Here is a 27,785-nt window from a genome sequence, read left to right as displayed (position 1 = left end):
TTTGTAAGAACTGATGGCACTGGCCTTTGCTGATGACCAGATTGCTAACCAATCAACGAAGCACAAGTCTAGCCTTTTGCCTGATGATGGAATCTCAGGCCAATCAACGAAGTACAAACCCAGCCTTATCTCATCAGCACCAATGAACTCCTCCTTAACACAACTCACCTCATCCTCCTTTTCCCCTACAGAACCCCAGGCCCCTCTCCTGTAACTGGGACGCTATGTCCCAGTTTCCACCTGAATCTGTGCTCTCGGAATTGCAATTCTTTGATCCCAAATAAACCCTTTGCCTCTTCAACTGGCTTCTGTTTTTGTAGGTGGACACAGGTCAGAGGATTTCGAAACTTTGTCGAGGAAAATCTGAGAAAAGTTTCACTTCAGATGCGACCTCGAATGTAATTTTTCTTCCTCCCACCCTAACTGGCAGCAAGCAATCTTTTTCTCAGCCTAACTGGATTGTCCAGGCGACATCACATCGATTAGCTTGGGCTTCGCTCCGCCCCGGCGCTCCGCTGTTTCGGGCTGGAGCGCGGCATCCCGGAAGTGGGCTGAAGGCCTTTAGGCGTCGGCGTCGTCGACCTGGAGCAGCGGGCCGCCTGGGAGTCCCACTGCCGACATGGCCCCCCAAGACGCGCGCTACCCCTGCTCCTCCATCGAGGACGACTTCAACTATGGCAGCTGCGTGGCCTCGGCCAGCGTGCACATCCGCATGGGTAGGTGGCGGCTCCCCGGCGCCCCTCGCCCCTCGCCCCTCGCGGCCCTGCTGCGCAGTCGGCCCGGGGAGGCGGATTTCTGGGTTCTCGCGCCCGCGCGCCCCGGCCCGCTCGGAGGGCGAGCGGGGTGCGGGGGTTCCGGGGCAGAGCCCTTCCGGCCTCCGCTGCCCGCGGGGCTCCGGGGACGCAGGCTCTGCCGGAGCGGCGCCCCGAGGGCGGGGGTCTCCCAGCCGGGCGCCCGAACGGCAGCCTCCCGCTGGAACCCTGTCTTCTTCGGTTACACGGCCACCCCGGAGAACTTCGGCCGCCTTCGCTTGGCAGCTTTCAGTTAAAAGAAACTAGGGGTTGCTTTTTTGGTGAAATAGGTTTATTGGGCGACCGTGGTGACGTCCGCCCGAATGTCGGCGTCCCCGCTGCGTGGCTTCGGTTTCGGTTTGGGGACCGCCTGTCTCGGGTCTGTCTGCGTGTCCTTGCGGGACTGTAGGACGGTGGGCGCGGGGGCCTGTGTCCCCCGCGGGGCCTGGAAGGCAGCGTGTGTCCGAGCGTTCCCGGGGCGCCGCGGGCCTCCCAGGTGGATCAGGATGCCTGCTTGGTTTCAAGTTGCTGTGCAACCTCCAGTGGGCAGAAGTTATTATGAATTTGAAATGCCCAGCTTCCCGTAGGGGGGATTCATCATCCGCTCTGGTTCAGCCAGTGGGTCACAGAAGCGTCCCCCGGTGTTCTTCCTGTCTGGGCACCTGGAACTTGTTCTGGAAAAGGAGCTGTGAAGCTCTGATAAACTAGTGATCTCTATCCCTACCATCGCTATTTCTGGAATCGAATTTTGGGATTATTTTGGCAAGTGAGCTCAGTTTTTTTAATTAAAAATTTTGATTTTTGGTGAGATACAGATAGCGTGAAGAATGTGCCAGTGGAACTATTTTTGAGTGTACAGCTCAGTCGTGTTAAGTGTATTCGCGTTGTTGTGCAACCGCCCTCCAGAACTTGTCCTTCTACAAGACTGAAACTGCATCCATCGAACAGCTCTTCATTTTTCGCCTCCCCCCAGCCCCTGGCAACTGCCGTTCTGGTTTCTGTTTTGTGAATTTGGCCACTCTGGATGCCTTGTATAAGTGGAATCGTACAGTATTTGTCTTTTTGAGGCTGACTTTTTTCCATTAGCGTGTTTTCAGAGTGCATCCGTTATGTAGCATGTATCAGAATTTTCCTCCATTTTAAGGCTGGATAATATTCCATTGTAGGTATAGACCACATTTTGTTTTATCTATTCATCTGTTGGTGGACGCTTCAGTTGCTTCCACCTCCTTGTGAATAATGCTGCTATAAACATAGGTGTGCAGGCATCTCTTCGGGACTCTGCTTTCAGCTTTTTTGGATCTATACCCAAAAGTGGAATTGCTAGATCATGTGTGTTTTAGTGAGAAACCTCATTTTTCCTCTCCTGAGTAGTTCTTCCTCCTGTGTTTGTCCTGTGCTACTTACACAGAACGCAACTTCTGAAACTTCTGGTCACCAAAAGCATGGGGGTGTTTCCCCACACCAAGCAATTCTCCACACCACCAGCTGGGTGTTCTACAATTTGACTCAATTCTGACACGATCTAGTATGAGATGGTGTCAGATCCCACAAGTTAAGGGCTCAGTCCCACAAGACTGCCCCCCTCCACTTGAGGTTGGAGTTGCAAGTAGCAGGTCCCCAGGTTCCCCACAGCTTCTGTCAGACTGGGCTACAAATTGGAGGTTCCCAGAACCCCCTTATTAGGTTTGATTAATTTGCTGGAGTGACTCACAGAACTCGGGGAAACACTTACATTGACCAGTTTATTAAAGGATGTGATAAAGGCTGCAGACGAACAGCCAGATGAGGAGATAAACAGGATGAGGGCTCAGAGGGTCCCAAGCCTGTTGTATTGGGGTGCATCACTCTCCCAGTATGTGGATGTGTTCACCAACCTGGGAGCTCCGCAAAGCCTGTACTGTTGGGATTTATGGAGGCTTCCTCATATAGGCATCGTCAATTATCAACTCCATTTCTAGCCTCTCTCCCTTCTCAAGAGAATGGGAGGCAGGGCTGAAAATCCCGAGCTTCGAATCATGGCGAGGTCTTCCAGCCTTCATGCAGGAGGCCACCTAGAGTCACCTCATTAGAACAAAAGACACTCCTATGGCTCAGGAAATTACAAGGGTTTCAGGAGCTCTGTGCCAGGAACTGGGGACAGAGACCAGGGTATATTTTCTGTTATCTCACAATGTGGTAATTGTGTTTGTAATTTTTTTGAGGAACCAGCATACTGTTTTACGTAATGGCTGCACCATTTTATATTCACACCAACCTTACACAAGAGTCCAAGTTTCTTACATCATCACCAATGCTTGTTTTTTCCCTGGAAGTTGCCATCCAAATGAGTGTGAAGTAATATCTTATGGTGGTTTTGATTTGCATTCCCTAATAATTAGTGACCTTGGGCATGCTTTCATATACTTATGGGCCATTTGTAGATCTTTGGAGAAATGTTATTCAAGTACTTTGCCCATTTTTTAAAATGGACTTTATTTTTTAAAGCAGTTTTAGGCTCACAGCAAACTGAGTGGAAAGTACAGAGAGTTCCCATATAGCTCTGCCCCTACACACAGCCTCCCCTACTATCAACATGGTGCACCAGAGTGGGACATTTGTTACAATCCATGATCCTAAATTGACACCTCATTATCACCCAAAGTCCATAGTTTATATTAGCTTTCATTTCCTGGTATTGTACATTCTATGCGTTTTGACAAATGTATGATGACAGATCCACCGTTATAACATCATACAGAATAGTTTCAGTGCCTTAAAAATCCTCTGTGCTCCACCTCTTCATCTCTCCCTCCCACCAACCCCTGGCAGCCACTGATCTTTTTACTGTCTCCGAGTTTTGCCTTTTCCAGAGTGTCATATAGTTGGAATGATACAGTATGTAGCCTTTTCAGATTGACTCCTTTCACATAGTAATATGCATTTAACATTCTTTGTGATGCTATTGTAAGTGGAGTTTTTTCTTAATTTCCTTTTCCTTTCCAGCTTGCTCATTGTTAGCGTATAAAAATTCAACTGAGTTTTGCATGTTGGTTTTGTATCTTGCAACTTTGTTGAATTCATTTATTAGTTCTAACAGCTTATGAAATCTCTAGGGTTTCTACATGTAAGATCATGTGCGTGAACAGAGGTAATTGTGCTTCTTTCTTTCCAGTTTGGATGCCTCTTACTACTTTTTCTTGCCCAGTTACTCTGCCTGGGACTTTTCTGTTGAACAGAAGTGGCAAAAGCAGGCAATCCTGTCTTGTTCCTGATCTTAGAGGAAAAGCTTTCAGGTTTTTACTGTTGACTATGATGTTAGCTGTGGGGTTGTCATATATGGCTTTTGTTATGTTGAGTTAGTTTCCTTCTCTTCCTATCTTATTGAGTCTTTTTATCCTGAACAGTTGTTGAATTCTGGCAAATGCTTTTTCTGCATCAAGTGAGATGATCATGTGCTCTTTTCCCCCCATGACTCTGTTAAAATGGTGTGTTACATTGATTGATTTTTGTGTGTTGAACTATCCTTGCATTCCAGGAATAAATCCCACTTGGTTGCTAATTCTTTTAATCTGCTGTTGAATTATGCCTGCTAGTCTTTTTGCTGAGGATTTTTGCGTCAGTATTGATCAACGATATTGATCTGTAGTTTTCTTTTCTTGTGGTGTCTTTGGCTTTGGTATTGGAGTAACGCTGGTTCGTAGAATGAGTTTGGAAGTATTCCCTCTTCTTTGGTTTTTTATAAGAGTTGGAGGAGGATTCGTGTTAAAGCTCAGCTTTTTATTATATGTTTTTTAAACCAGTGAGGCATTCTCTGCTTACATCCATCTACAGCATGGACGGTGATGATGTGGTGTGTTAACGTAATTGAGAACTGGTGCTGCAAGTACTAGGGGTGGTTTAGAACTCCTGGCTGTCTCGTGGCTGTCAGATGAGAAGGAAGTTCTCTGCTGATCCCAGAAGTGATAAAGAAAGAGAATGAGTCCCTTCAGGGAGGGGCAGGGAGAGAAAATGGCAGCCACTGCAGGACATTAAGTTTCTGTGGAGATGGTATTGGGTGTGTGAACAGAAGGCATTTATTAGAGAGATCTTGAGTCAGGGTGCTGCCATTAAGGAAACATTTGGATCATTAATATACATTTAATGAAAAAAATGCTTTATTTTTAAAGCCATCCCTTTTTACTGCATGTAAAGGTAGTGAGAAATAAAGTTTTGGAAGTCACAGTTGCTGTCCTTAAGGCATTAGGTAGGTTGGCCAGTAGCCAAACTAATCTGTGATAGCAGGTCGATTAAATCCTCAAGTGCCAGGTCTGGAGGGAGTGTAGGGAGGGAAGTGAGAGTGTGTGAACTGGGATAATCTAGGAAAGCTTCACGGAGGAAGCGGAATCCCAATGGAGAGCTGGGTTTGGACATATGAGTGCTAAACAAATTTTGTAATAACAACATTATAATTTTCCTTGGAATTACAATCCCTAACATAATATATACATATGTTTTTCAGAAAACCTAAGTTTCAAAACACTTATCTAAAACAGCACAGTTGTTTGCAGTGAGGCTGGGGGGCCTAGAAACCAGGCTTCATAATCCCCAGATGAGTGCTCTGTCCACCTGTCTTGGATATAGTTCCTTAAGAACAGCTCCTATGAGTTCATTTCCTCTTGAAGACTCTGGAACTAAAGAGACAAATTATCTGTACCTATACATCCAATGTTAGGACAGGCATAATTTGGTGGGTATTTTTGCCAATAAAATTCTTCAGAAAGCTTTGTGGGTCTCCTGTGATTCGGTACATAGTTGTGTATTTTTAGTTGGGGGTCTTTCTAGTTGTGGCATGTGGGACGCTGCCTCAGCGTGACCTGATGAGCCGTGCCATGTCTGCGCCCGGGATTCGAACTGACGAGACCCTGGGCCGCTGAAGCAGAGTGCACGAACTTAACCACTAGGCCCAGGGCCGGCCCCTCCCATGATTCTTATTAGCTAAAAGCCACACCCGAAAATATCTTAGAGTGAGTTTGGCTGAGACTGCTGAGGGACAATCCTCAAGCTTCCCAGAAGCCCTATTGTTTAAATGGTTTTTCTGAGGTACAATGTTGGATATTTGTGAGGTTTTAACAAAGGGTTTTAAAATCGCATCCTCTGTCTCTCCTCTTGCATTTTGGTATAAGCAGCAAGAAGCCAGCAAGTACCTTCAATGCTTTGTTTGGAAATCACCTTAGTTTGATCACCCACTTCATTAGGCACATTTTTCTACTTTCCATGTTCCCACAGGTGACAGTGTTGCTACATTTTTTGTCGGTTCATAACAGGGATTCTCTTCCCTGCAGTTTTGTAAGGTTTTCCTCACTTTCCTTTCAGCCCTGACCCGCAGCCTCCTCAAAGGCGTCATCCTTCTACAAACAGTTTCTTTAAGGCTTTTTGAGCTTTCACCTCAAGGAACTGCCAACTTCTATTCACTGAGTGATTCCAAAACTCTTGCATATTTTAGGTTTTTGGTATGGCAGCACCCCATTTCCACATACCAAAAGCTCTGTTAGTTCTCTGTTGTGTTAGCAAATCACCACAAAACTTAGTGGCTTGAGTAAACATTTATCATCGGTTTGTAAGAGTCAGGTGTCTGAGTGATTCCAGTTCAGGGTTTGTCATTGGCTGTGGTCAAGATGTTGGCTGGGGCTGTGGTCATCAGAAGGCCTGACCGGTGCTGAAGGACGTGCGTCCGAGAAGGCTCACTCATCACGAGTAGCAGAAGGCCTCAGTTGCTCCCTGGCTGTCGCCACCACGTGGATCTTTCCATGGGGCTCCTGGCAGCGGCTTCTCCTGAAGCTGTCATTCTCAGTGGGGACAGTTTTGCCTCCGAGGGAGTGAAAATTGGCTCTTGAGGTAGAAGGCAGAAGAATCTCAGATACCGCAGTGGTTCGCAGCCTTCCAGAGAGCGGCCGTACATAACCAGATGGACGGTATGTCTGTGGCAGTAAAGTTTGATTGAGAGGCTGTTAGGAAAGCAAGGTCCAGAAGGCTCTCCCTAGGTGGGCAGTGATGGAACAAAGCGTGAGGAACTGCCCTGCTGCGAGTGAACTAAGAAGGAGCAAGTAGGTGCCCTGTTGCCTTTTGTGGTTGTCGAGATATAATTGACAGGCATTGCCTTTTGTGACTCAGTCTCAGAAATAACACACACTGTGACTTCTGCCTTATTTTTTTGATTAGAATTGAGTCACTTGAAGGGAGTGTCAGAGCATGTGGACGTATTTTAAACCGCCATTCCGTGTGAAGAAAGTGAAGGGCGTTCCAGGCAGAGGAGGCAGGAAGGGCAGAGGCCCCGAAGCAGGAAGGACTGGGCGTGGTTGGGGAACCGAGAGGCAGCCACTGTGGGGGAACAGAGTGAGGAAGAGGAGCAGTGGCGTGAGAGGAGGTTGGAAAGGTTCGGTACCACGCAGGGCCTTGGAGGCCCCGTAAAAGCTTTTAAATTTTATTCTAAGTATAAGGGAAGCCATTAAAAGAATGCAAGCAGAAAGCCACGTGATATGGTTCCTTTATGAAAAGATCACTGACAGCTGTGTGGAGAGTGGATTGGGACAGTAGGTGGCGCACAAGTGAGAGCAAGGAGACCAGTAGAAGGCTGCTCCTGTCCAGGCCAGAGATCATACCGACATTGACTAGGGGGGTGGCCGAGGAGCCCAAGGAGGTGCATGCGCTCTGCGTGGCAGGTGGAAGCTGCAGTAGTTGCTGCTGGAGGGGAGAAGGGCAGGGAACCGGAGAGCACTCCGAGGGTTTTGGCTTGGGGCTGTTGGTGCTGATTACTGATGAGAAGGCTGCACAGATGTGGGTAGAAATGAAGAGTTCCTGTTTTGGCCATGTTAAGTTTAAGTGGAAAGGGGAGAAATAGAAATAGAAAGGGGGAAGGTAGAAGAGGAGAAACCAGAATTCCAAAAAAATGGAAAGATATTACTGTTTGGCTTATGTTCTTTTCGTATCGGATCTTTTATTTTTCCCTGTGAGTATATCCTTTGCCACTTTTTGTATTAGTTATTCAAAATGGGTGTCAAGTGTTGCTTTTTCTTGGGTTTTGGTTTAAGGTCCCATTTTTAAAGAGTATAGGAAAGTTGTGATCTAGAATATCTGTGTAAGGATTATTTTTGTGATGAATCTATTGGCTTAGCCAGGTTTCTTTAAAATTTTTTCTATTATAAAAGTAGTGTTTATTGGTGATATATAAAAAAACACAGATTAGCAAAGAACTGAACATGAAACTCATCCTCAGTCATACTGCATGGAGAAAACCATTGTTGACACCTTGGTGTATGTCTGTTCTTCCAGTCTTTTTTTATGTACGCACTGGGGCATACATGCATATACAAATAAACATTAAACACGTGTTTTGAACTGTAGGACACTTCTGTGAAACGATAAGGATTAACGTTAACTTTCACTCTTGAGAATATATATTAAATGGAATAGATTTGAGTTACATGAGGTATGTAATAGCGTATCAAAAGTAAAGAATATGAGTTTTTTGCAGTCCAGAAAATCCCTTGGGGGAATACGGTTTGACCTTTGGTTTAGGAATTAGATTCACAGAAAGATAGCCCAAAGAAGAGTGCCCATGGCAGTAATATATTCTTTTGTCTGCTTTTGTGGAAAAAGTGGACATGACCTCCCAAAGCATGCAGACATCAGGGCCTTTCTTTCTTTCTTTCTTTTTTTGGTGAGGAAGAGTGGCCCTGAGCTAACATCTCTGCCAGTCTTCCTCTACTTTGTATGTGGGACGCCTGTCACAGCATAGCTTGATGAGCGGTGTGTAGGTCTGTGCCTGGGATCTGAACCCACGAGTCCCAGGCCACCGAAGCGGAGTGCGCAAACTTAACTACTGAGCCACCGGGCTGGCCCCATCAGGGCCTTTTAAGAAAGTAAGTTGTAGATCTGTTGTGGAGATTAGCACGGTTTATCTCCTTTTTGTTCCAGATGTATTCCTACACCTAGGCCAAAATACAGCTGATACTCACTGTTACGTGAGTCATTGGTTAATTAAACTGTGTGTTGAGGAAAACCTGTTTAAGACATTAGGAAAACCTCACTGTATATTTTGGAAAGGGTGCCAGAGGAAATATTGATTAAGATTTAATTTGGGGGCATTTTAAGGATTAAGTCTTTAGTGTTTATGAAGATCCTCCTACTCTTGTAAAATATTTCTTTGTTACTTGGTATTTGGCTGACATGCCATCAGAGCACTTGCTCCTTCCTTGGGAAGCCAGGTCCTCAGTAGGCCTGGTCTCAGAAGGAACATTTGTCATCGCATGTTGCCCTGAGAGGCAGGAGACAGCCTCACATCTTCCTCTGCTGGGCACCTGCCTGAGCACAGCGCTCTGCAGAAGTTATGTGGCTCCATTGTTGCTTCAGAATCATACCTTTTCTCTCCCGGACTGGCAAAATACACCTTTCATTAATTCAATGTAAACTTATTTAAAAGTAAATAAGATTCAGTGAGTATTTATTCCGTGCCATCCACTTGGCTGGGTGCTGGGGTGGGAGAATGACTGAGACGTGCCCTGTTACAGGGAGCTTTTCAGTCTACAGTCTCCTGGGAGTGAAGGACAAGTAGTTAATAGTTAGAGAGGAAAGCGACGTGGAGTGTGTTCAGGGTCCCTTGGGCATACGAGGAGGAACATTTAATTCAGACTGGGGAGCTGAGAAAGGCTGAATCTCGAAGGACTGTTAGCAGTCGGCTAAGGGAGTGGGGAGGGTGGTGCTGGCATCGCGTATACGTGGAGGAGGTGCGACTGTTGCTGTCTTCTTTCTGAAGCTGGTGTGAGCTCGGTGGCCACTGTATTCCTTATATCATCTATGCATCAGAAGACTTTAATGAGTGTTATTTAATCATTAAGCCTTGGAGTCAACTTAGAGATGTTGATAATAAAATATTCTGAAAGGGAGAGTTTCTTATTGTATAAAAACCAGAGGCAGGGGGCCGGCCTCGTGGCCGAGTGGTTAAGTTCAGGCTCCGTTTCAGTGGTCCCGGGTTTCACCGGTTCGAATCCTGGGTGTGGACATGGCACTGCTCGTCAGGCCACGTTGAGGTGGTGTCCCACATGCCGCAACTAGAAGGACCCACAACTAAAAATACACAACTAGGTACAGGGGGGCTTTGGGAGAAAAAGGAAAAATAAAATCTTAAAAAAAAAAAAAACCAGAGGCAGAGGTACTAAAAATGAAAAGTAAAAATAGGTGAGAGAAAATAAATTTGTATATTATTTGCCTTTTAAGGATGTTTCATTTTGGGGCAACATTTCTACTGCTTAGAAATTAAGATTTCTTTTTTCAATTTATATCCAGCCATAAGCTTTCTGTTCTTGCTTTTCAGTTTCAAGATAGATTTGTTCTTTAAAAATGTCCCATTTTGGGCTGGCCTGGTGGTGCAGCGGTTAAGTGCCTATGTTCCGCTTTGGTGGCCTGGGTTTCGCCAGTTCGGATTCAGGGTGCGTACATGGCACCGCTTGGCAAGCCATGCTGTGGTAGGCATCCCACGTATAAAGTAGAGGAAGATGGGCGCGGATGTTAGCTCAGGGCCAGTCTTCCTCAGCAAAAAGAGGAGGATTAGCAGCAGTTAGCTCAGGGCTAATCTTCTGGGAAAAAAAGTCACAGTTTTAAACTTTTGCTTTGTTGTATGCTGCTGTGTACAAATAAGCATTTAATATTTTCATTTTATTTTGATGAAAACATTTGCCTTCCACCCCATTAACAGTTTTTTTTATGCTCATACTTTTGGGAGGGTAGTTATCACTTAGAATTTTTTATTCCTTTAGAAGTGTTTTTTTTTTTTTTTTTAGTTTTAGTTACAGATTATGTGAATTAAGAATTAAAATGTAGAAAGAATACATATAAAAATGTAATGTTTCTAAGAAGAAATTTGATCTCGCTGTTCTATGATAAATGCTTAAGAAAATAGTCACGTGTCATTGTTTTCTCTTTCAGCCTTTCTAAGAAAGGTCTACACCATCCTTTCTCTGCAAGTTCTCGTAACTACAGTGACGTCTGCACTTTTCTTGTACTTTGAATCTATACGGACATTTGTACATGAAAGGTAAGGTAATGCAATGATTCTGAATCATTTTCAGCCACTGCATATGATCAAAAGGGCATACCATAAACAAAGTTCATTTTTTCTGTTAACGTTTGAGGTTAGAATGTAAAAAAAAGTTCATTATTAGCTTCTATAACTAAGGTTAGTTTTGTTTTGATAAGGAAACTGTACTACAACATGGTATTTACCTCTGCACTGTATAGCTTACGGTTTCATTGGGCTAAATCCTCATCTCCTGGAGTAGCATTAAGGATTTTTACTTTATGCGGGTTTTTTTGTCTTATTTTTTTGCTTTTATTAGACTTATGCCCTGTCCCCAAAGCCTAAGACAGTGCTTGAAAAATAAAGGTGCTTAGAAAATGTGTGTTTAATTTATGTCAGTATTGGCTCCTAAGTAGGATAATTTCACCCAGGAGTTTTCAGAGGAGCCCCGTATGATTCAGCCCTAATTTGTTTAAGATCTCACCTCCAGAGTGATGATTTCCATGGCTAGAAGTGGTGTAGAATCTTTATATTGAAGGAAAGGAGAAATAAAGACTGAATACTTTCTTAGAAGGAGACAATTTCTGTCCTCCTTCCCCTCTGAAAGGGGGGCTTCACTCTCTTAGTTTCCTATTTGGGGTGAAGTTCTTTAAATTACAGCTATGTAGTAAATACCCTAAAAAAGTAGTTAGGTATAAAATTTATTATTTAATAACTTTTCTTTATTGTGTTTTAGTTAAAAAAAAACAGTATGCTAATTGCAAAAATTCCTCAAATATGCTAGAAGTTCATGCAGTAAAAGGAAAAGTCTCCCCCTCACTGGGGGCTCTTTTCTTTCTGCTGCTCCTCCCGTAGCACACTCTGCACCTTCCCAGATGGGGAAATAATTGCTTTTGACAGTTTGGTGTGAATCCTCCCAGATGTTTTTTCCTGTACTTTCACAAACACATAAAATAGACAAATTTTATTAAATTGGATAAAACTATCTATGCTATTTTTTATCTTGAAAATGCATTTAATTTTATGTCTTTCAGTCCTGTCTTAATTTTGGTGCTTTCCCTTGGATCCTTCGGTGTGCTTCTGGCATTGACTTTGCACAGACATAAGCATCCGCTTAACCTGTACCTGCTTTCTGGATTTGTGAGTACTTCACAGTATCTGTCCCTTTAACATTTATTCCTGAGTTTTAAATTTATTTCATTAAATGCATATACATATATAACAGTAGCAGAACAAAATTGAGTTTTTAAAAAACCCAAATATTTTAGGAAATTACTTGTAATTTTCTAGTCTTTTAGAATTTTTACCATCCATCAATTTCCTTGTTTTTCCTGTCAGTATTATGATATAGTGGAAAAATAATGAATTGGAATCACATAACGTGGCTTTGCCACTCTCTGATTATGTGACATTTGGCAGGGCATTTTACCTGTCTCTACCCAAGTTTTCTCACTTGTAAAAGGAAAATATTAAAGTAGATTATCCCTCTGATGTTTTTGACCCATAATGTTCTGTAATTTTCTTGGGAAAAAGGAGGTGGCCTTGATCTTGTGGCCTTAATTTCATAGACCTTAACTTCAAATCTTTCTGATTAACTCTGTTATTTTTATCATATCACTCTGTTCTTTTAAAGGAGCACTTTGCTCTGTTGATATGCTTCACTAAGTTGTTTCAAAATCGTAGTTGGGACAACTCAGCCTTAAGTCATGTTTGTTGAGATATTAATGAAAATTAAACGCAACTACTACCTAAAAATTCAGTCTTAGAATATGACCAGAGGAGTTGCTAAGGCTCAGGTTGCTTATTTGAAAAATTATTTTTTCTGTTCTCATATCTAATATGACTTTGGGTTCTGACCTCAACATTTACTTCAAAACATTGCAAACTAATATTAAGGATATTTATCGTCAAACAACAGTGAAAATCTCTTTATCAGATTAAAGTGCTTTCAACTAAAGGAAGTCTGTGAATTCTGATAGCAAGTTTATGTTAATAAGATGAAAGAAAAGCTCATGACTTTGGAGCTTCTAAGAAAGGTTATTCATTTAAATCTTAGGCTCTTTTGTTTGCCAGGGATCAATACCCTAACCCAAGTTATCTCAGGTAGCAGGGAGTTTATTTTAAGCTTATAGGAGCTTGGGCACCCACCAACCCAAACCCACCAGGCCTCAAGAAGAAAAGGAACTAGAGGAAGTTTCTAGAAATAATGCTGTTGTAGGGGGTTCAACAGCAAGCGTTTGGGGTCTTCTCTCCCTTCTTCCATTACATCTCTTCTCTACCGTACATCTGTCCTTACACATAGTTTTTTCCTTTGCTGTCTTTGGTTTTTATATTGTCCATTGTGGGTCCTCATATGGTTAATTAACCTTTTAGCTTTAGCTCCTGCCGCCATTGCTTCATTCTCTGAGTTTAGATTCCTAAGTGAGAAAGAATCTGATTGGCACAGCTTATTATTGGCATGGGTCACATTGTAGATTGTTAGCCAGTATATGGGTTGGCAGCCTTTGGGTTAGATGCCAACTCCCGTCTCAGTCAGCTGTGTCCTAGGAGAGAGGGAGGAAGTACAAAAAGAAACAGCATCATAGAGTTCCTGTTCAGCTCTACACGGAGCCAGCCTCCTTTCAAAGACCGTGATTGACTTCTGTCTGGGAAAAGGGCATGGACCACCTTTGGTCCAGCAGAAAGAGGACTCACTGGAAAAGCATCACCCAAATGCTTAAGGGCAGGTGATCATTTAACTGCTGCAGCTGTTGAACATGTCCTTAGCTAGAATGGCCTAACAAATAAGGAAGCGTGTAAAATACACTTCAGATCTCAGAGACCTCTGATACTCGGTGATTTTGTCCTGCTCCCCCTAAATAGGAAAGGAGATGGATCTTATGTCGCCTTAGAAGGCGTGTGTCTGTGTGTGTATAGACACACATTTTAAAAGGGGCATTATTTGGGGGCAGTGGTGTGTTTTCCTAGTCCAGTCTTTTCTCCTGTTTACACTGTCCTGTTTCCTTCAGATACTTGAGTATGGGGTAGGATTTCTTACCTAAATCATGTCACAAATATCAAGAATGTAGTATAATGATAGTGCCCAGAAAAAATATTTCTGTCATCTTTTGCCACCACTTCTCTGACCCTACCCAACAACGTTATAACAAAATGTGGCAGTGGCTTCATTGCCTCCACATTTGTATACAAGTTCTCATACCATTTTTGCTGTGGTTCTGATGGTTTCTTGATTTCGGGGAGGGGAGGGTCTGGGGAGTGCTGCTACTCGGACTGTGATTACACAGCCACTGTTCTTAATTTGGCTTTGCCTTTATGATCTGGTCTGTCAGATGGTTGATAAAATCTAACTAGAGTAAGCATATAAAACAAGAAAAGATATGTCACTAAGGGGAAAGAACTAGAGGGTAAAGCTCAACATCCCTGAATCTTTCATTTAGAATGGGAGTTCAGCTACTTGTGGCATGACCTAAACAAGGACAAAATAACAGTGGCTTAAACAAGGTGGTTTACTTCTCATTTGTGTGACACTCGAATGACTGTGGGCCCGGGCACCTGGTTTGGTTCAGGCACTGCTCAAGTGCTGCACGGTGTAACGTAGCTCACCGCTGTGTCCACATTCTATCCTGTTATTTTTAAAAAATGAGAAGAGAAAGGGGAGAGCAAACCTTGTTGCTTTTAGAAGTTGCACACTTCTCTACTCACATGCAGTCAGCCAGAACAGAGTCCTGTGACCGGATCTAGCTGCAAGGGAGGCTTAAAAATGTAATGTTTAGTCTGTTTAATGTATCCAGGTAAAAATTCTGTTACTAGAGAAGAGAGAATGAATCTTAGGAGACAGTTTCAAGACTTTCCCACACCAAAGTACTACCTAAGTATTCTATTCTTCTATGTTTGTTTGTGTGAGATATTGGGGTTTTTGTAAATGTGCACATGATTTGCAATTTTGCTTTTATTTGCATTACAGAGAGTGAGAAAAATAGAATTTTCTATGTTATTTCTATAATCTTCCTGTTACAGGTAGGAAAAGTCCAGTGAATTTAAGGAGTGATGGGATCACAATTAGAATCTAAATATTCTGAATACGTTGAGGTCTCATTTTCGCTATGGTGGGCTTATTATCTGTCGCACATTGTTCACAAGGCAGCTCTGAAGTTAAAGTGAGATCCTGTGCATGGAGTCACATTGAACTCCCAGAAATTAGAGCGTGTGCATGACATAGGGTACATTTTATGTATGTTTGTGTAATTTCAGTTTCTTTCTTGTAGACTCTGTTGGAAGCTCTGACTGTGGCCTTTGTTGGTAAGCCATTATTGTACTTCTCTATGTTACAGTAACTTTTTTTTAACTTTTTCTTGAGATTATGATAGTTTACAACCTTGTGAAATTTCAGTTGTACATTATTCTTTGTCAGTCGTGTTGTAGGTGCACCACTTCACCCTTTGTGCCCGCCCCCCCCACCCCCCCCATTCCCCCATTCCCCTGGTAGCCGCTAATCTCTTCTCTTTGTGTATATGTTTAACTTCCACATGTGAGTGGAGTCATACAGAGATTGTCTTTCTCTGTCTGGCTTATTTCGCTTAACATAATACCCTCAAGGTCCATCCATGTTGTTGTGAATGGGACGATTTTGTCCTTTTTTATAGCTGAGTAGTATTCCATTGTATATATATATATATATATATATATATACCATATCTTCTTTATCCAGCATCAGTTGATGGGCACTTAGGTTGCTTCCACGTCTTGGCTATTGTAAAGAATGCTGCAATGAACATAGGGGTGCATGGGACTTTTGAAATTGCTTATTTCAAGTTCTTTGGATAGATACCCAGTAGTGGGATGGCTGGGTCATATGGTATTTCTATTTTTAATTTTTTGAGAAATCTCCATGCTGTTACAGTAGCTGTTTAATGTGGGAAAATCTTTTGGGTAAAAAGGTGTTTGGGGCTAACGCTTAACATCATGGAATGTCGTATTTCAAAAGTATGGCATAGGGTGAAGATGTCCTAAAATAGAAGCAAAAATTAAATGTTTGTATTCACGTAGTTTAGCTGAGCTTAGAGGCAGTGGAAGGAATTAGGAAAGCAATAAGAATGGAGAACAGTATTCATGTGCATGTATCCATTTATAAAAATAAGACAACCGTGGGTAGTCTTTTTCCTAATTTAAAGGGATCTTAGAGGAACCAGAAACACAGGTTTTGAGCCATGTGTGTTCATCACATGGGCTTAGCCTCTGAATTGCCTGCACTGAACTGTGCTGTATGGTTGTATCCTCGGATTTTGTCAAATGGCGCCTCAAGAAACAGTGGTAATTTCTGTTTTGCATTTGGTGTTAAATATGTGTTTGAAAGGGAGTGTCTGTTATAATTACTTGAGGTACCCTATGTAATGCCTCAAGTAAAAAATGTCATGATTTGTTAACAACAGAAATTCCACTTGTCTCAAAATGATTGACCTGGTGTACCAAAAAAGTCAGAATTAACTATTACTTTCAACAACAGTAAATTGTTAATCCTTTTGGTTAATGTATTTATCTCTCCCTATTTTGTCATTACTGTTTTTAACCTTTCTACGCCAGTTTTATTCAATCTGTATATTGTTTGTATCTTCCTTTTATAAAAGAATCAGAATATAAGCAAATAATAATAACTACTAAAATAAATAGGATTGAAGTTTATTAACATAGAAAGGAAGTATTATTAATATTTACTTATTATTAGTGTTATTATCTATTAATGTTACTTTCTGTAAACCTTATTATCAAGTCTGTCTCTGGCCTCCCCTGCTCCTACCATTCATAAGGGGCACGAGAGAGATTTATTTCAGTGTTATTGGAATTGGGGCCAGAAATTTATAGATGGGCTAATCTGAGAACATCATTTTCTTCATTAATTACAATATTCTTTTCCTAATCATATACTGAAATTACTGACAAGAAGCAAGTATTTTCATGTTTTATCTTTTCTGTGGTCACCTTCCTAATCTTATAATGGCATAAATAGAGAAATTCCAATAATGTAGCATTTAGGAATAGAAAGAACTTGGATAATTAATGCTGAAAGATTAAAAATTGGTTAAATGGTTTTGGGTTCAAAGCACTTAACTTGCTTTAAAGAGGTTATAATTTAGCATTCTGTTAAAATGTTAAGCAGTTGTTTTACAGGAGTCCATCCAGTCCATCCAGATGGTCCTTCTAAAATTACAAAGGGGAATTTGGTATATATTCGGTAAACCACCAGTAATGTCCTCCAGGGTCCTGTAGATGTGGGTCGGAAGCAGTTAGTGGTTCATTTCTGCTCTCTGCAGGGTCAGTGAATGGCGGGTGAGCCCAAACAGCCCTAGTATTTTTCTTGCCCAGTTTTTTTGATTTGGGCTGATGAACTGGGTGTGTAGTTACCCAAGTGATTGCTAGAGTCGCTGCTGTCCGGAATTCCCAGCCAGCTGCAGGACGCAGAGTCATCCCTGTTGGTGTTGCAGTTATAGTGGACAATTGCCACAGATGGTCAGAGACTGCGGCTGGGACGGGGATGGGTGAGAAGCATTCCCCCGTGTCCCAGAACTCCTAACTGGCTAGCTGTGTCCTCTCTCGCCATCATTTCTTTAACGTCCTCATGATATGACCTCCCTATTTTGTATGAGTGAATATTTTGGAGCCTGTTTATTGCATTAGGGGTGTGGTTTTACTGTACCAATATTCAAGAGTGAATAAGGCATCTTTTCATAATTATTTTTATTGGCAAGTAGTACAGGAGAAAATAAAGCATTTCTGTTAAAAGCCAGAAAAAAGCTGTTTTATAATGAGTATGTTTATATGCGTTTTTAATCAGTGTTTTGTCATTTTACAGTTACTTTCTATGATGTATATATTGTTCTGCAAGCTTTCGTACTGACTACCGCGGTATTTCTTGGTTTGACTGTATACACTCTACAATCTAAGAGAGATTTCAGCAAATTTGGTGCGGGGTAAGTTATATATTCCTGGCTATGATAGATAGATACCTTTAATATTATAGGTGGTTTTGAGAGAAGTGCCACACTGTTAGCTTTGGATACTGTCTTTTAAAATGAGGGGTAATGAGAGGTCATCTTTTTGAGTATTAGGGCCAAAGCCTATGGTCCCAGAGCATAGAAAGAGGTGGAAAGTGGCTTCGAGTCATTTGCTTCCCCTCTACACTGAAGGGCAAGTGCATGTCTTTTCAGAGTGGCTAGGACTGTGTGCTTTATGAATGGTATGGAATTTACCTAAATTATTTAGGTCTCTGCCTTAACATAAATGTTACCAAGACCATCCACATTTTTGTGGCAAAAACAAGGTAACTGTGGGACCAGCCTGGTGGCGCAGCGGTAAAGTTTGTGCACTCTGCTTCGTGGCCTGGGGTTCGCTGGTTCTGATCCCGGGTGCAGACCTAGCATTGCTTGTCAAGCCGTGCTGTGGGGGCGCCCCACATATGGAGTAGAGGAAGATGGGTGTGGAGATTAGCTCAGAGCCAATCTTCCTCAGCAAAAGGAGGATTGGCAGCAGATGTTAGCTCAGGACTAATCTTCCTAAAAAAAAATAAATAAATAAAATAAGGTAATTGACCCAGGTGTTGGAGATGTCTGCATGAACTTTAAAAACTTTTTGGTCCATGTAAATTAACCTGTATCTTTTTTCAAACTAATAAATATATGGAATCATCCTTTTTATATTTGGATAATGGTACTGTGTTGCCCTCACCTGTTGAGAATGTATAGACTCTTTTCTAAGCTCACAATGGCTTTCTGTTGGCACATAATCACCCAACCATTTTCTGTTCTTTTTCCTGTTACAACACTGAAAATTTATAGAAGTCCACTCTTGCAAAACTTTCTTCCCTCCCCTTTTTTTCCCCCTGGTAATCCAGATTACCAGAAATCTCTATTGGGATAAAATATAGTTGGTCAGCCAACATGGACAATTGTGCAAGATGCTGAAATAGTTGTATTAGAATGGAGATTGATTTAGGGAGAGGCAACACTGTTTCTCATTTCCTTGTGTGTGTGCGTGGGGGATGTTTCATACATGTTTGCGTGTGAGATGTGCTGGAAGATTTGCTCTCGCTTCTCTTTTCCATCCCAGTCTCCAACTGTGCTCCTCCCCACCCGTCCTAGCACGCTCTCTAGAACTCCTGTTCCGCCAAACAGTCTCCCCTGTATTTCAGCCTCTTTATGATAGATTCTTTCTTCCTTATCTCAGCTGAAACTTGAGTCCTCCCTGAGAAGACTGTTCTCCAGCTGCTTGCTGTCTCACACCCTGTGTGGTTTGGGGTGGGGGTTACTGTTGAAACTGTTTCGGTCCTCTAGTACCATTTCACTGTTCCTTCAGCGTGGTGGAAATTCATTGCTTTAACGCTTACGCTGTCTGGCTGTGCACTTCCCACCCTTCCTCAGCACTGGCACCGATTCCCTTATTGCTGAAGCCTCCCTCATTCTTTGAAGACTTTTGCATTGAACCACTTTTCAGGCCTGTCCATCACCTTAGCTTCTCAATATCTCTGGCCTTCTTCTACTTGAGCACCTTCTGTCTCCCTGCCATGGCGACATTGTGGACCTTATCATAACTAGGGATTGTGCTGTTGCTGAAATCTTAAATGCCAGCGTCCCACTTTCTTCCTTCAACCTTCTGTCCTTCTAGCTCTCTCATTTCTTTACTGCCATGACACCTATCTACTATGCCTGTTCTTGAGCTACTGCTATTGCTGTAATAAACTATCCTTCATCTCAGACCTAGGAGTCTCCTGTCTTCTACCTTTATCCATGAAACTGTGCCAGGCTAACTTATTAGCTTGCAAGTAGGGTAAAATCTCAGATGCTTTACCGTTCCTAATACCACCTTCCCCGTACTACTTGGTGAAGAAGCTTTGGAGTTTCCCTAGGGTGTAGTAGGAAAAAGCAAGTCCTGAGTCTCCTTCAGTCTTGAAGGATCTATACTGCGAGGTGGCATGATACTTCATTCTCACTTAGATATGCTAGATGTATCCTGAGAAATTTTGTGGCCATTCCAGCAAAAGAACTGAGAGCTGGAATCTCACCATGCTCTCAATTCACCTTGAGACGTAAGTGTCTCATAAACGTCAGTTAGGTCAAGTTGCTTGACAGTGTTGTTCAGGTCTTCTGTATGCTTACTAATTTTCTGCCTATGTTTCCTATCAATTAATGTGAACGTGGTGTTGAAATCTCCAACTACAGTTATGGATTGGTCTGTTTCTCCTGTCAGTTCTATAAGTTTGGCTTCACGTTATTTGAAACTGTTTTTAGATGCATAAACATTTAGGATTATGTCCTCTTGATGACCCCTTTATCATTATGAAGGGGTTATCTCTGGTAATAATCTTGCCCTAATCTCTGTTTTATTAATATAGCACCCTGGCTTGCTTTTGATTATATAGCATGGTATATCTTTCTCCCTCCTTATATTTTTAGCTTATTTGTGTCTTTATAGTTAAAGTAGTTTTCTTTTAGGCAGCATATCATTGGATCTTGCTTTTTTTTAATCCAGTCTAACCATCCCTGATATTAATTGGTGTGTTTAGAGTATTTACATTTAATGTGATTATTGATACGGTTGGGTTTAAGCCTACTATCTTGCCATTTGTTTTCCTTCTGTTTGTCCAGTCTGTTCTGTGTTCCTTTTTTCCTCTATCCTTCCCTCTTTTGGATTTGATTCCATTAGTCTCCTTTATTGTTTATTAGCTATAGCTCTTTTAAATAGAAGTTAGGTTTTACAGTATACCTCTTTAAGGCATCATAGTCTACCTTCAAATCATAGACCATTTCATATCCACTGTACTTTCATCTCCTCTCCCTACCTTTGTGCTGTTGTTGTCATAACTTTTAGTTCTACAGTAGGTTATAAGCCTCATAACACATTGCTATTATTTTTGCTCTAAACATTAAATTATCTTTTGAAGAGATTTAAGAAACAGATGAAGTCTTTTATGTTCACCCATATATTTACCATTTCTCTTGTTCTCCATTTCTTTGTGTAGGTTCAAGTTCCCATCTAATATTTTCCTTCTCCCTGAGGAATTTCCTTTTAACATTTCTTATAATGCTGTTCTATTGCTCTCAGCATTTGTGTATCTGAAGAAAATCTTTATTTTAGGAAATATTTTTGCTGGGTATAGGATTCTGTTTGGGGTTTTTTTTTTTCTTGCTTTCAGTGCTCTAAAGATGTCACTCCGCTATCTTCTGGCTTTTTCTGACAGGAAGTCTGCTGTTGTTTGTTCCTCTGTGTGTAATATGTCTTCTATCCCCTAACTACCTTTAACATTTCCTCAGGAATTTTCAGTAATTTGATTAACGTTTTCAGTAATTTGATTATGATATTCCTTGGCATGGTTTTTTTCATGTTCCTTCTTCTTGGATCTGTCAGTTTAAAGTTTTCATCAGATTTGGAACATTTTCGGGCATAATTTCTTCAGATATTCTAATGTTCCTCCTTCTTTCTCCTCTCTAAGACTCCAGTTCCAGGGGTGTTAGGCTTCCTGATGTTGTCCCATAGTTCACTGATGCGCTCTTCATTATTTTTTCAGTCTTTGTGATTCATTTTGTTTAGTTTCTGTTGCTATTTTCAAGTTAAATAATCTTTTCTTCCTTAGTGTCTAATTTGCTATTAATTCCAACCAGAGTACTTTTCATTTGACAAACTGTATTATTCATCTGTGGAAATTTAGTTCAATTTTTGTGTTTTAAAAATATATATCTTCCATTTCTCTCTTCATGGTGATGCTTTCCTCTGCCTCCTTGAACATATGGAATATTTTTTAATGTCAATGTTTACTAATTCTATTATTGTGTCATTTCTGAATTTGTCTCTATTGATTGACTTTTCTCCTTGTTACAGGTCATATTTTCTTGGTTCTTTAGCGTGTCTTGTAATTTTTGATTGGGTGTTGGTCATTGTAAATTTTACATTGTTGGTTGCTGAATTTTTTTGTTTTCCTTTAAATATCTTTGGCTTTGTTCTTCCAGGAAACAGTTAACTTCCTTGGAAACTGCCTGAACCTTTTGAGGCTTCCTTTTAAGCTCTGTTAGGCAGGTCCACAACAGCTTTTAGTTTAGGGCTAATTTGGCCCCACTACTGAGACAGTGTCCTTCTGAGGATTCCTCCAAGCCTCAGGTCTTAGGAGGTCTCTCCACTCTGGCTGATGTGAAGGTGAACTGTGTGAGCTCTGTGTGAATGCGAACCTGGCCTTGTGTGAGCTCTAAGGGTTGTTAGCCTGCTCCTCTCTGGTGGTTCTTTCCCCAGCCTTTGTCACTTCCTCACATGTATGCATCGATCAGTACTCAGCTAAAGACTTGAGAGGAGCCTTCTGTATATCACCAGAGCTAGCTAGCTGTCTGTATAGCTTCTCCTCTCTGGAACTTTGGCCTGCAAATTCTAGCCACCTTGGCCTCTCCGACCTCTGAATTCTTGTCTTCACCACTCAGAGAGACCACAAGGCTCCATATGGGTTCCTGTCCCTACACTGTGGCCTCGAAACTCTCTAGCTGGGCCAGCTGTAGAGCTCACCTCCTTTGTTTCTCTTATCTCAGGAATCACTGTCCTGTGCTGCTTGCTGTGCAGTGTCTGAAAACTGTTGTTTCATATATTTTGTCTGGTTTTATTTATTTTTTAAAGATTGGCCCTGAGCTAACATCTGTTGCCAGTCTTTCTTTCTTCTTCTTCTTCTCCCCAAAGCCCCCCAGTACATAGTTGTATATTCTAGTTCAGGCCCTTCTAGTTCTGCTGTGTGAGACGCCGCCTGAGTGTGGCCTGATGAGCAGTGCTAGGTCTGCGCCCAGGATCTGAACTGGCGAAACCCTGAGCCATCAAAGTGGAGCGCACGAACTTAACCACTGGGCCATGGGGCTGGCCCTATTTCTGGTTTTTATTTAAGGAGGGAAAGTAAATTTGGCCCCTGTACTTCCTTGTGGCCTGAAGCAGCAGATGTGCATTGAGGCCTCCAAGTCTCATATTTGATAACCAAGGGCTGAGTTATTGGACATCTTTTGTCATATAATTATACTTTATATATATAATATGTAATTATACTTTATATAAAGGTGTGAATGACAGCTCATAAAATTATAGCAGTGGCAAGTTTACGTGCATAAAATTAAGTTCTTTAATACATCAGAATGAGAGAACATGGGGAACTTTAATGGATGTGCATGTTCACAGAATAACTTACTATTGTTATTTGGTTTAAAAATGCAATTAATGTCATTTATTCATGTATATATTTTCTAGAAGTTTTATGGATCTATGAATTAAAATACTTGTAATGGTATTTCTGCTTATATCCATATTTTCTTTGTATTCCAATTAAAAACTTTAAAAATGATACTCTTAACTAGTTTTGTACGCCTTAAAAACAAATATTGAATAGCTAGCTATTCTTTCAATTTCTGGGTATTCTGTAGTATTCATTATATGTTTATGAATTCTTATATTTCAGTTATTCTTTGGCAAATATCAGGATGGATTTATTTCTTCAGAAAATGTTGAATGGGTTTACAGAGGTTTTTGGGAAGGAATAATACTCTGAATTATGAATGTTTTGTTTTTATAGATTGTTTACTGCTTTGTGGATTTTGTGCTTGTCAGGAATCTTGAAGGTAAGTTATTTTAAAATGGTAACTTGAAATAGAATTCTGGTCATGTCAATATAAATAATTTTTAAAAGCTATAAGAGGTACTCTTATGTTAGGACACTTATAATTATCTGGAACATTTGTATATAGAATGATTATAAAATTATCCTTAAAAAATCAAAGTCTTATGTTAATCAGTATTATTGCGTGAAAGAAAGATGAAGAACAGATGAGCAAAATTATACAGAAAGAGGCCCTCACATGTAATTGCTAACCTCCAAATGGCACATGTAATTCTGAAAATGAAATATATTTTTAAATAATTTATATTTGGAATGCTAGTGTTCAAAGTCAAGGGGGTAATTTAATAGAAAGGAGGATATCCATCAATTCATCCATTCATTCTTTCATCCAACAGAGGCGAGGGTGGACCTGCCTTGCCTTTTTCTCCTTTTAACATTTGTATTCAGAGTTGTACAGCATTATTACATATGTATGTAGCATATGTAACTTAAGAATTCTTAATCCTGTTCTGAACTATAAACTTACTACTTTAATCTCTCGCCTGTAGTTCTTTTTTCACAGTGAGACAGTGGAGTTGGTCATCGCTGCTGTAGGGGCCCTTCTTTTCTGTGGATTCATTGTCTATGACACACACTCGCTGATGCATCGGCTGTCACCCGAGGAGTATGTATTTGCTGCCATTGACCTCTACTTGGATATCATCAATCTATTCCTGCACCTGTTGCGGTTTTTGGAAGCAGTTAATAAAAAGTGATTGAAAGAAATGGATTCATTAAGTAATTAAGTTTGAAATATAATTAACTATTAAATACTTTTATTACTTCAGATCTATTACTATAATATAGTATAATAGCAATGTATGTATTACTATTATATATACTAATTATATAGTTATGTGCAATATAATATTAAATGTATAATATAATTACTAGATTATATAATTGTAAATCTTACTATTCTTTATGGTATCTTGTTTCTAAATCCTTGATTTAGAATCTCAGGTAAGAGATATCAATATTCTATTTTTCAATCCTAAATTTGCCATATATAGATTGTTCATTTGCAATTCAAAAATAATTTCATGAGTAGATTAGTTTAAGAATACCAATTTATCTTTGTCTAGTGATTTTATCTAAATTTTTTCTTAATTAATTAACATTAGATTTGATTTTGATTTTAAAGTACTTCTGTCCTTACCTATATAAAGTATAAATCTCCTTTTACTAGGAGATTTTAATCTTATTTAGAAAGAAAAAAATATAAAAGATAAATTCCACAGAGAATTGTTCAGTACTATATTAAAATTATATTAAAATGTCAATGACATTTCATTATAAAATGATGTATTAAAAATTAAGTCTTGGGGCCGGCCCTGTGGCTGAATGGTTAAGTTCGCATGCTCCGCTTCCATGGTCCAGGGTTTCGCTGGTTTGGATCCTTGGCGCGGACATGGAAATGATGCGGGGTTGGCGAGCCGAAGAGTCGAAAGAAAGATTTCTTAGACTCTTAAGATCTGGCAGTAGTGCTCTTTTATTTAGAGAATAGTAAGGAATAGCATGGGGACAGGACCCATGGGCAGTCAGAGCTGCTACGTGGGGACAGGACCCACGGGCAGGAGGAGCCGCTGCTGCTGCTGCTTCTGCTGCCCCAAGTTGAGGGTTAGAGCTAAATTTAAGGCATAGGTATGTGAGTTATCTCTTTACAAGACAAAAAAAAAGTTAAAATGGTACCAGTGCCGGTAGGGTCCGGCCATTGGGCGGTCCCACAACTTTTAGATAAGAATCAAACAGGATTGAGTAAATGGTAGAAGTCACCGCTCAAATATTATCTTCAGCTAAAGACAAAGGAGGATTTTGGGGTGGGGGGTCAGTTACATGAGGTTGCCAGACAGTAAACAACTTAAGTTCTTGCCTTCCCCATTAAGAGTTTCCAGAGATAAGGCCATCTCCCCTTCCTCCTGGCGCAGAGAGGGAGGCATGGAGATTTCCTTCACAAATGCAACTGTCTCTGATCAAAGGGCAAGCAAATTCCACTCCTCAGAGCCTGCTTCTCATCTGCAGTTTTAAAATGAACCAGCCTAAAATCCTCATCAGTACCACTCATCAGGCCATGCTGAGGCGGTGTCCCACATGCCACAACCAGAGGAACCTACAACTAGAATATATAACTATGTACTTTGGGGAGGGCTTTGGGGAGAAAAAGGAAAAATAAAATCTTTAAAAAAAAAATCTGAAAGTCAGGTTTTTGACATAAAATTTGACATTTTTTCAAGTACAGATTTTCCTTTTTAAAATTACAGCAGTGTACCAGTGGCCAATGAAACTGGCAAATTCCCAAAGAACCACGGCCGGGGGCGCTTAAACAGACATTAATTTTCTCACATCCTGAAGGCTAGAAGACTGAGATCAAGGTTTCGCAGGGCTGGTTTCTTCTGAGGTCTTGCTCTTGGTTGATAGATGGTCATCTCCCTGTGTCTTCACATGGGCCTCTCTCTGTACTTGTCTCTGTCCAAATTTCCTCTTCTTATAAGGATACCTGTCATATTGGATTAACGCCCACCCTAATGACCTGATTTTATCTTAATTACCTCTTTAAAGACCCTATCTCCAAATATGGTCACATTCCAGGGTGCTATGGGCTAGAACTTTGCAGTGGTCTGAATGTTTGTGTCCCTCCAAAATTTATGTTGAAACCTAATGCCCAGTGTGACGGTATGGGGAGGTAGGACTTTTGGGATGTGCTTAGGTCATGAGGATGGAGCTCTCATGAATAAGATGAGTGCTCTTATAAAAGAGACCCTACAGAGATCCCTCACCCTTTCTGCCACGTGAGGTGACAGCGAAAAGACCAGTCCATGAACCAGGAAGAGAGCCTTTAACTAGACACCGAATCTGCCAGCACCTTGATCTTGGACTTACAGCCTCCGGAACTGTGAGAAATAAATTTCTCTTGTTTATAAACTACCCTGTCTCTAGTGTTTCGTTAAGGCAGCCCTAACAGACTAAGAGAGACTTCATTTTATGAATTTTGGGGGGACACAGCTCAGCTCATAACACTCACTAAGCATCTTTTCCCAGCTATGGAAAAGTTTAAACAAATTAGTAGTATAGATTTAATCTCTGGTGAATTTTAGATGTAAATTTGACTCCATCATTATCAGTTATTTGTTGAATACCCAATTGCATGATGCTATTGTGGGGACTGGAATTGGCCACCCCAAGATATGTCTCTTTGGCATGAGGATTATTTGAGGCTGATTGCTTTTGATAATCTGAGACAGGGAAGGAGGCTCTGAGGAGTAGAATTTACTTACCCTTTGTAAGAGACATTTACGTTGTAAAGGAAATCTCTATCTGTAAAGGTGCCTCCCTCTCTGTACCAGGAAGAAGAAAGGAGATGACCTTATCTCTAGAAGCTCTTAATCAATGGGGAAGGCAAGGACTTAAATCTGCATTTGTTTATTGTGCTTATCTGGTAATCTCCTGTAACTGACTTCCTTCCCCCTCCCAACGTTGGCACTTCTTTAAGGATTAAGCATCTTTCCTTAGGCTAGGAACTGATTGCTGCGCTCACCTCTGACCACCCAGCTTGAGACAATAGACTTGCCTCCTGCTATGCCCACCAAGATAGCTGACCCACTATCTGCTGTGTCCATCAAGCGCTGTGCGACAGGGCAATCTTGTGACTATTGTGGGAGGGACATTTCAATCACATGTGAAATATCCTGTTTGTGGCTATATAACCACTCTGTGCACCCCACTTCTTCGGTGCCCTTTCTTCCTTCGGGAAGAAAGGCCCCAGACCATGTTCCTCATAAAGCTTTGTTTCTCTTGCGATTCTGTCTCATGTGAATTTAATTCGTTCTCCGGCCAGACGAACCCACTTTGGCTAGAGGAAATGTCTTCCTCCCCTACACTATACTCAAGTTTAACATAGCAGAGTAGGTAATAAGTTAGAATCCTTTCTGTGCAGCTTCCTTCTTGTATCTCCTTTGGCAGTTGCTCATTCTTCCTTCTTTAGGTCTTTTGCCTCATCTTTACAATACAATAACAATACCTAGTTTATTGGGCTGTTATAAGGATTAAATGAGATGGATATATCATATAAACTCAGTGTTAATGTCAGCTGCTATTAATAATATTACTATTGTCAGTCTAAAGGCAGAATGTACTGAATTGGAACTAAAGATAGTAAATAAACCAAAGCAGATTTGACCTTTAAAAAATATAAAACAATGCCATTCTTTTCAGAAAATTATTTTTTGGTTTGGGAAGTACATTTGATCGTTTTAGCCCAGTTCAAACTTGTCTTTGGGATGGCAAAGGAGTTTTTGGTAAC

The 27,785-nt window shown here is 41.0% G+C and overlaps 1 protein-coding gene across 1 annotated transcript; it reads left to right on the top strand.

The window, feature by feature from the left end:
• The first annotated feature begins 126 nt into the window (after nucleotides 1–126).
• TMBIM4 (transmembrane BAX inhibitor motif containing 4) lies at nucleotides 127–27,283 on the top strand. Its single transcript, XM_014838597.3, has 7 exons — nucleotides 127–716; nucleotides 10,734–10,842; nucleotides 11,859–11,964; nucleotides 15,090–15,123; nucleotides 17,672–17,789; nucleotides 23,402–23,447; nucleotides 23,995–27,283. The coding sequence occupies exons 1-7, from the start codon at nucleotides 620–622 to the stop codon at nucleotides 24,199–24,201; spliced, it is 717 nt and encodes a 238-aa protein (XP_014694083.1). The 5' UTR covers nucleotides 127–619; the 3' UTR covers nucleotides 24,202–27,283.
• Nucleotides 27,284–27,785: the final 502 nt, after the last annotated feature.

This window comes from Equus asinus, chromosome 22, assembly GCF_041296235.1.
Source record: "Equus asinus isolate D_3611 breed Donkey chromosome 22, EquAss-T2T_v2, whole genome shotgun sequence".
In the NCBI taxonomy this organism is placed as follows: Eukaryota; Metazoa; Chordata; class Mammalia; order Perissodactyla; family Equidae; genus Equus; species Equus asinus.
This window is presented reverse-complemented; position numbering and strand designations above follow the sequence as displayed.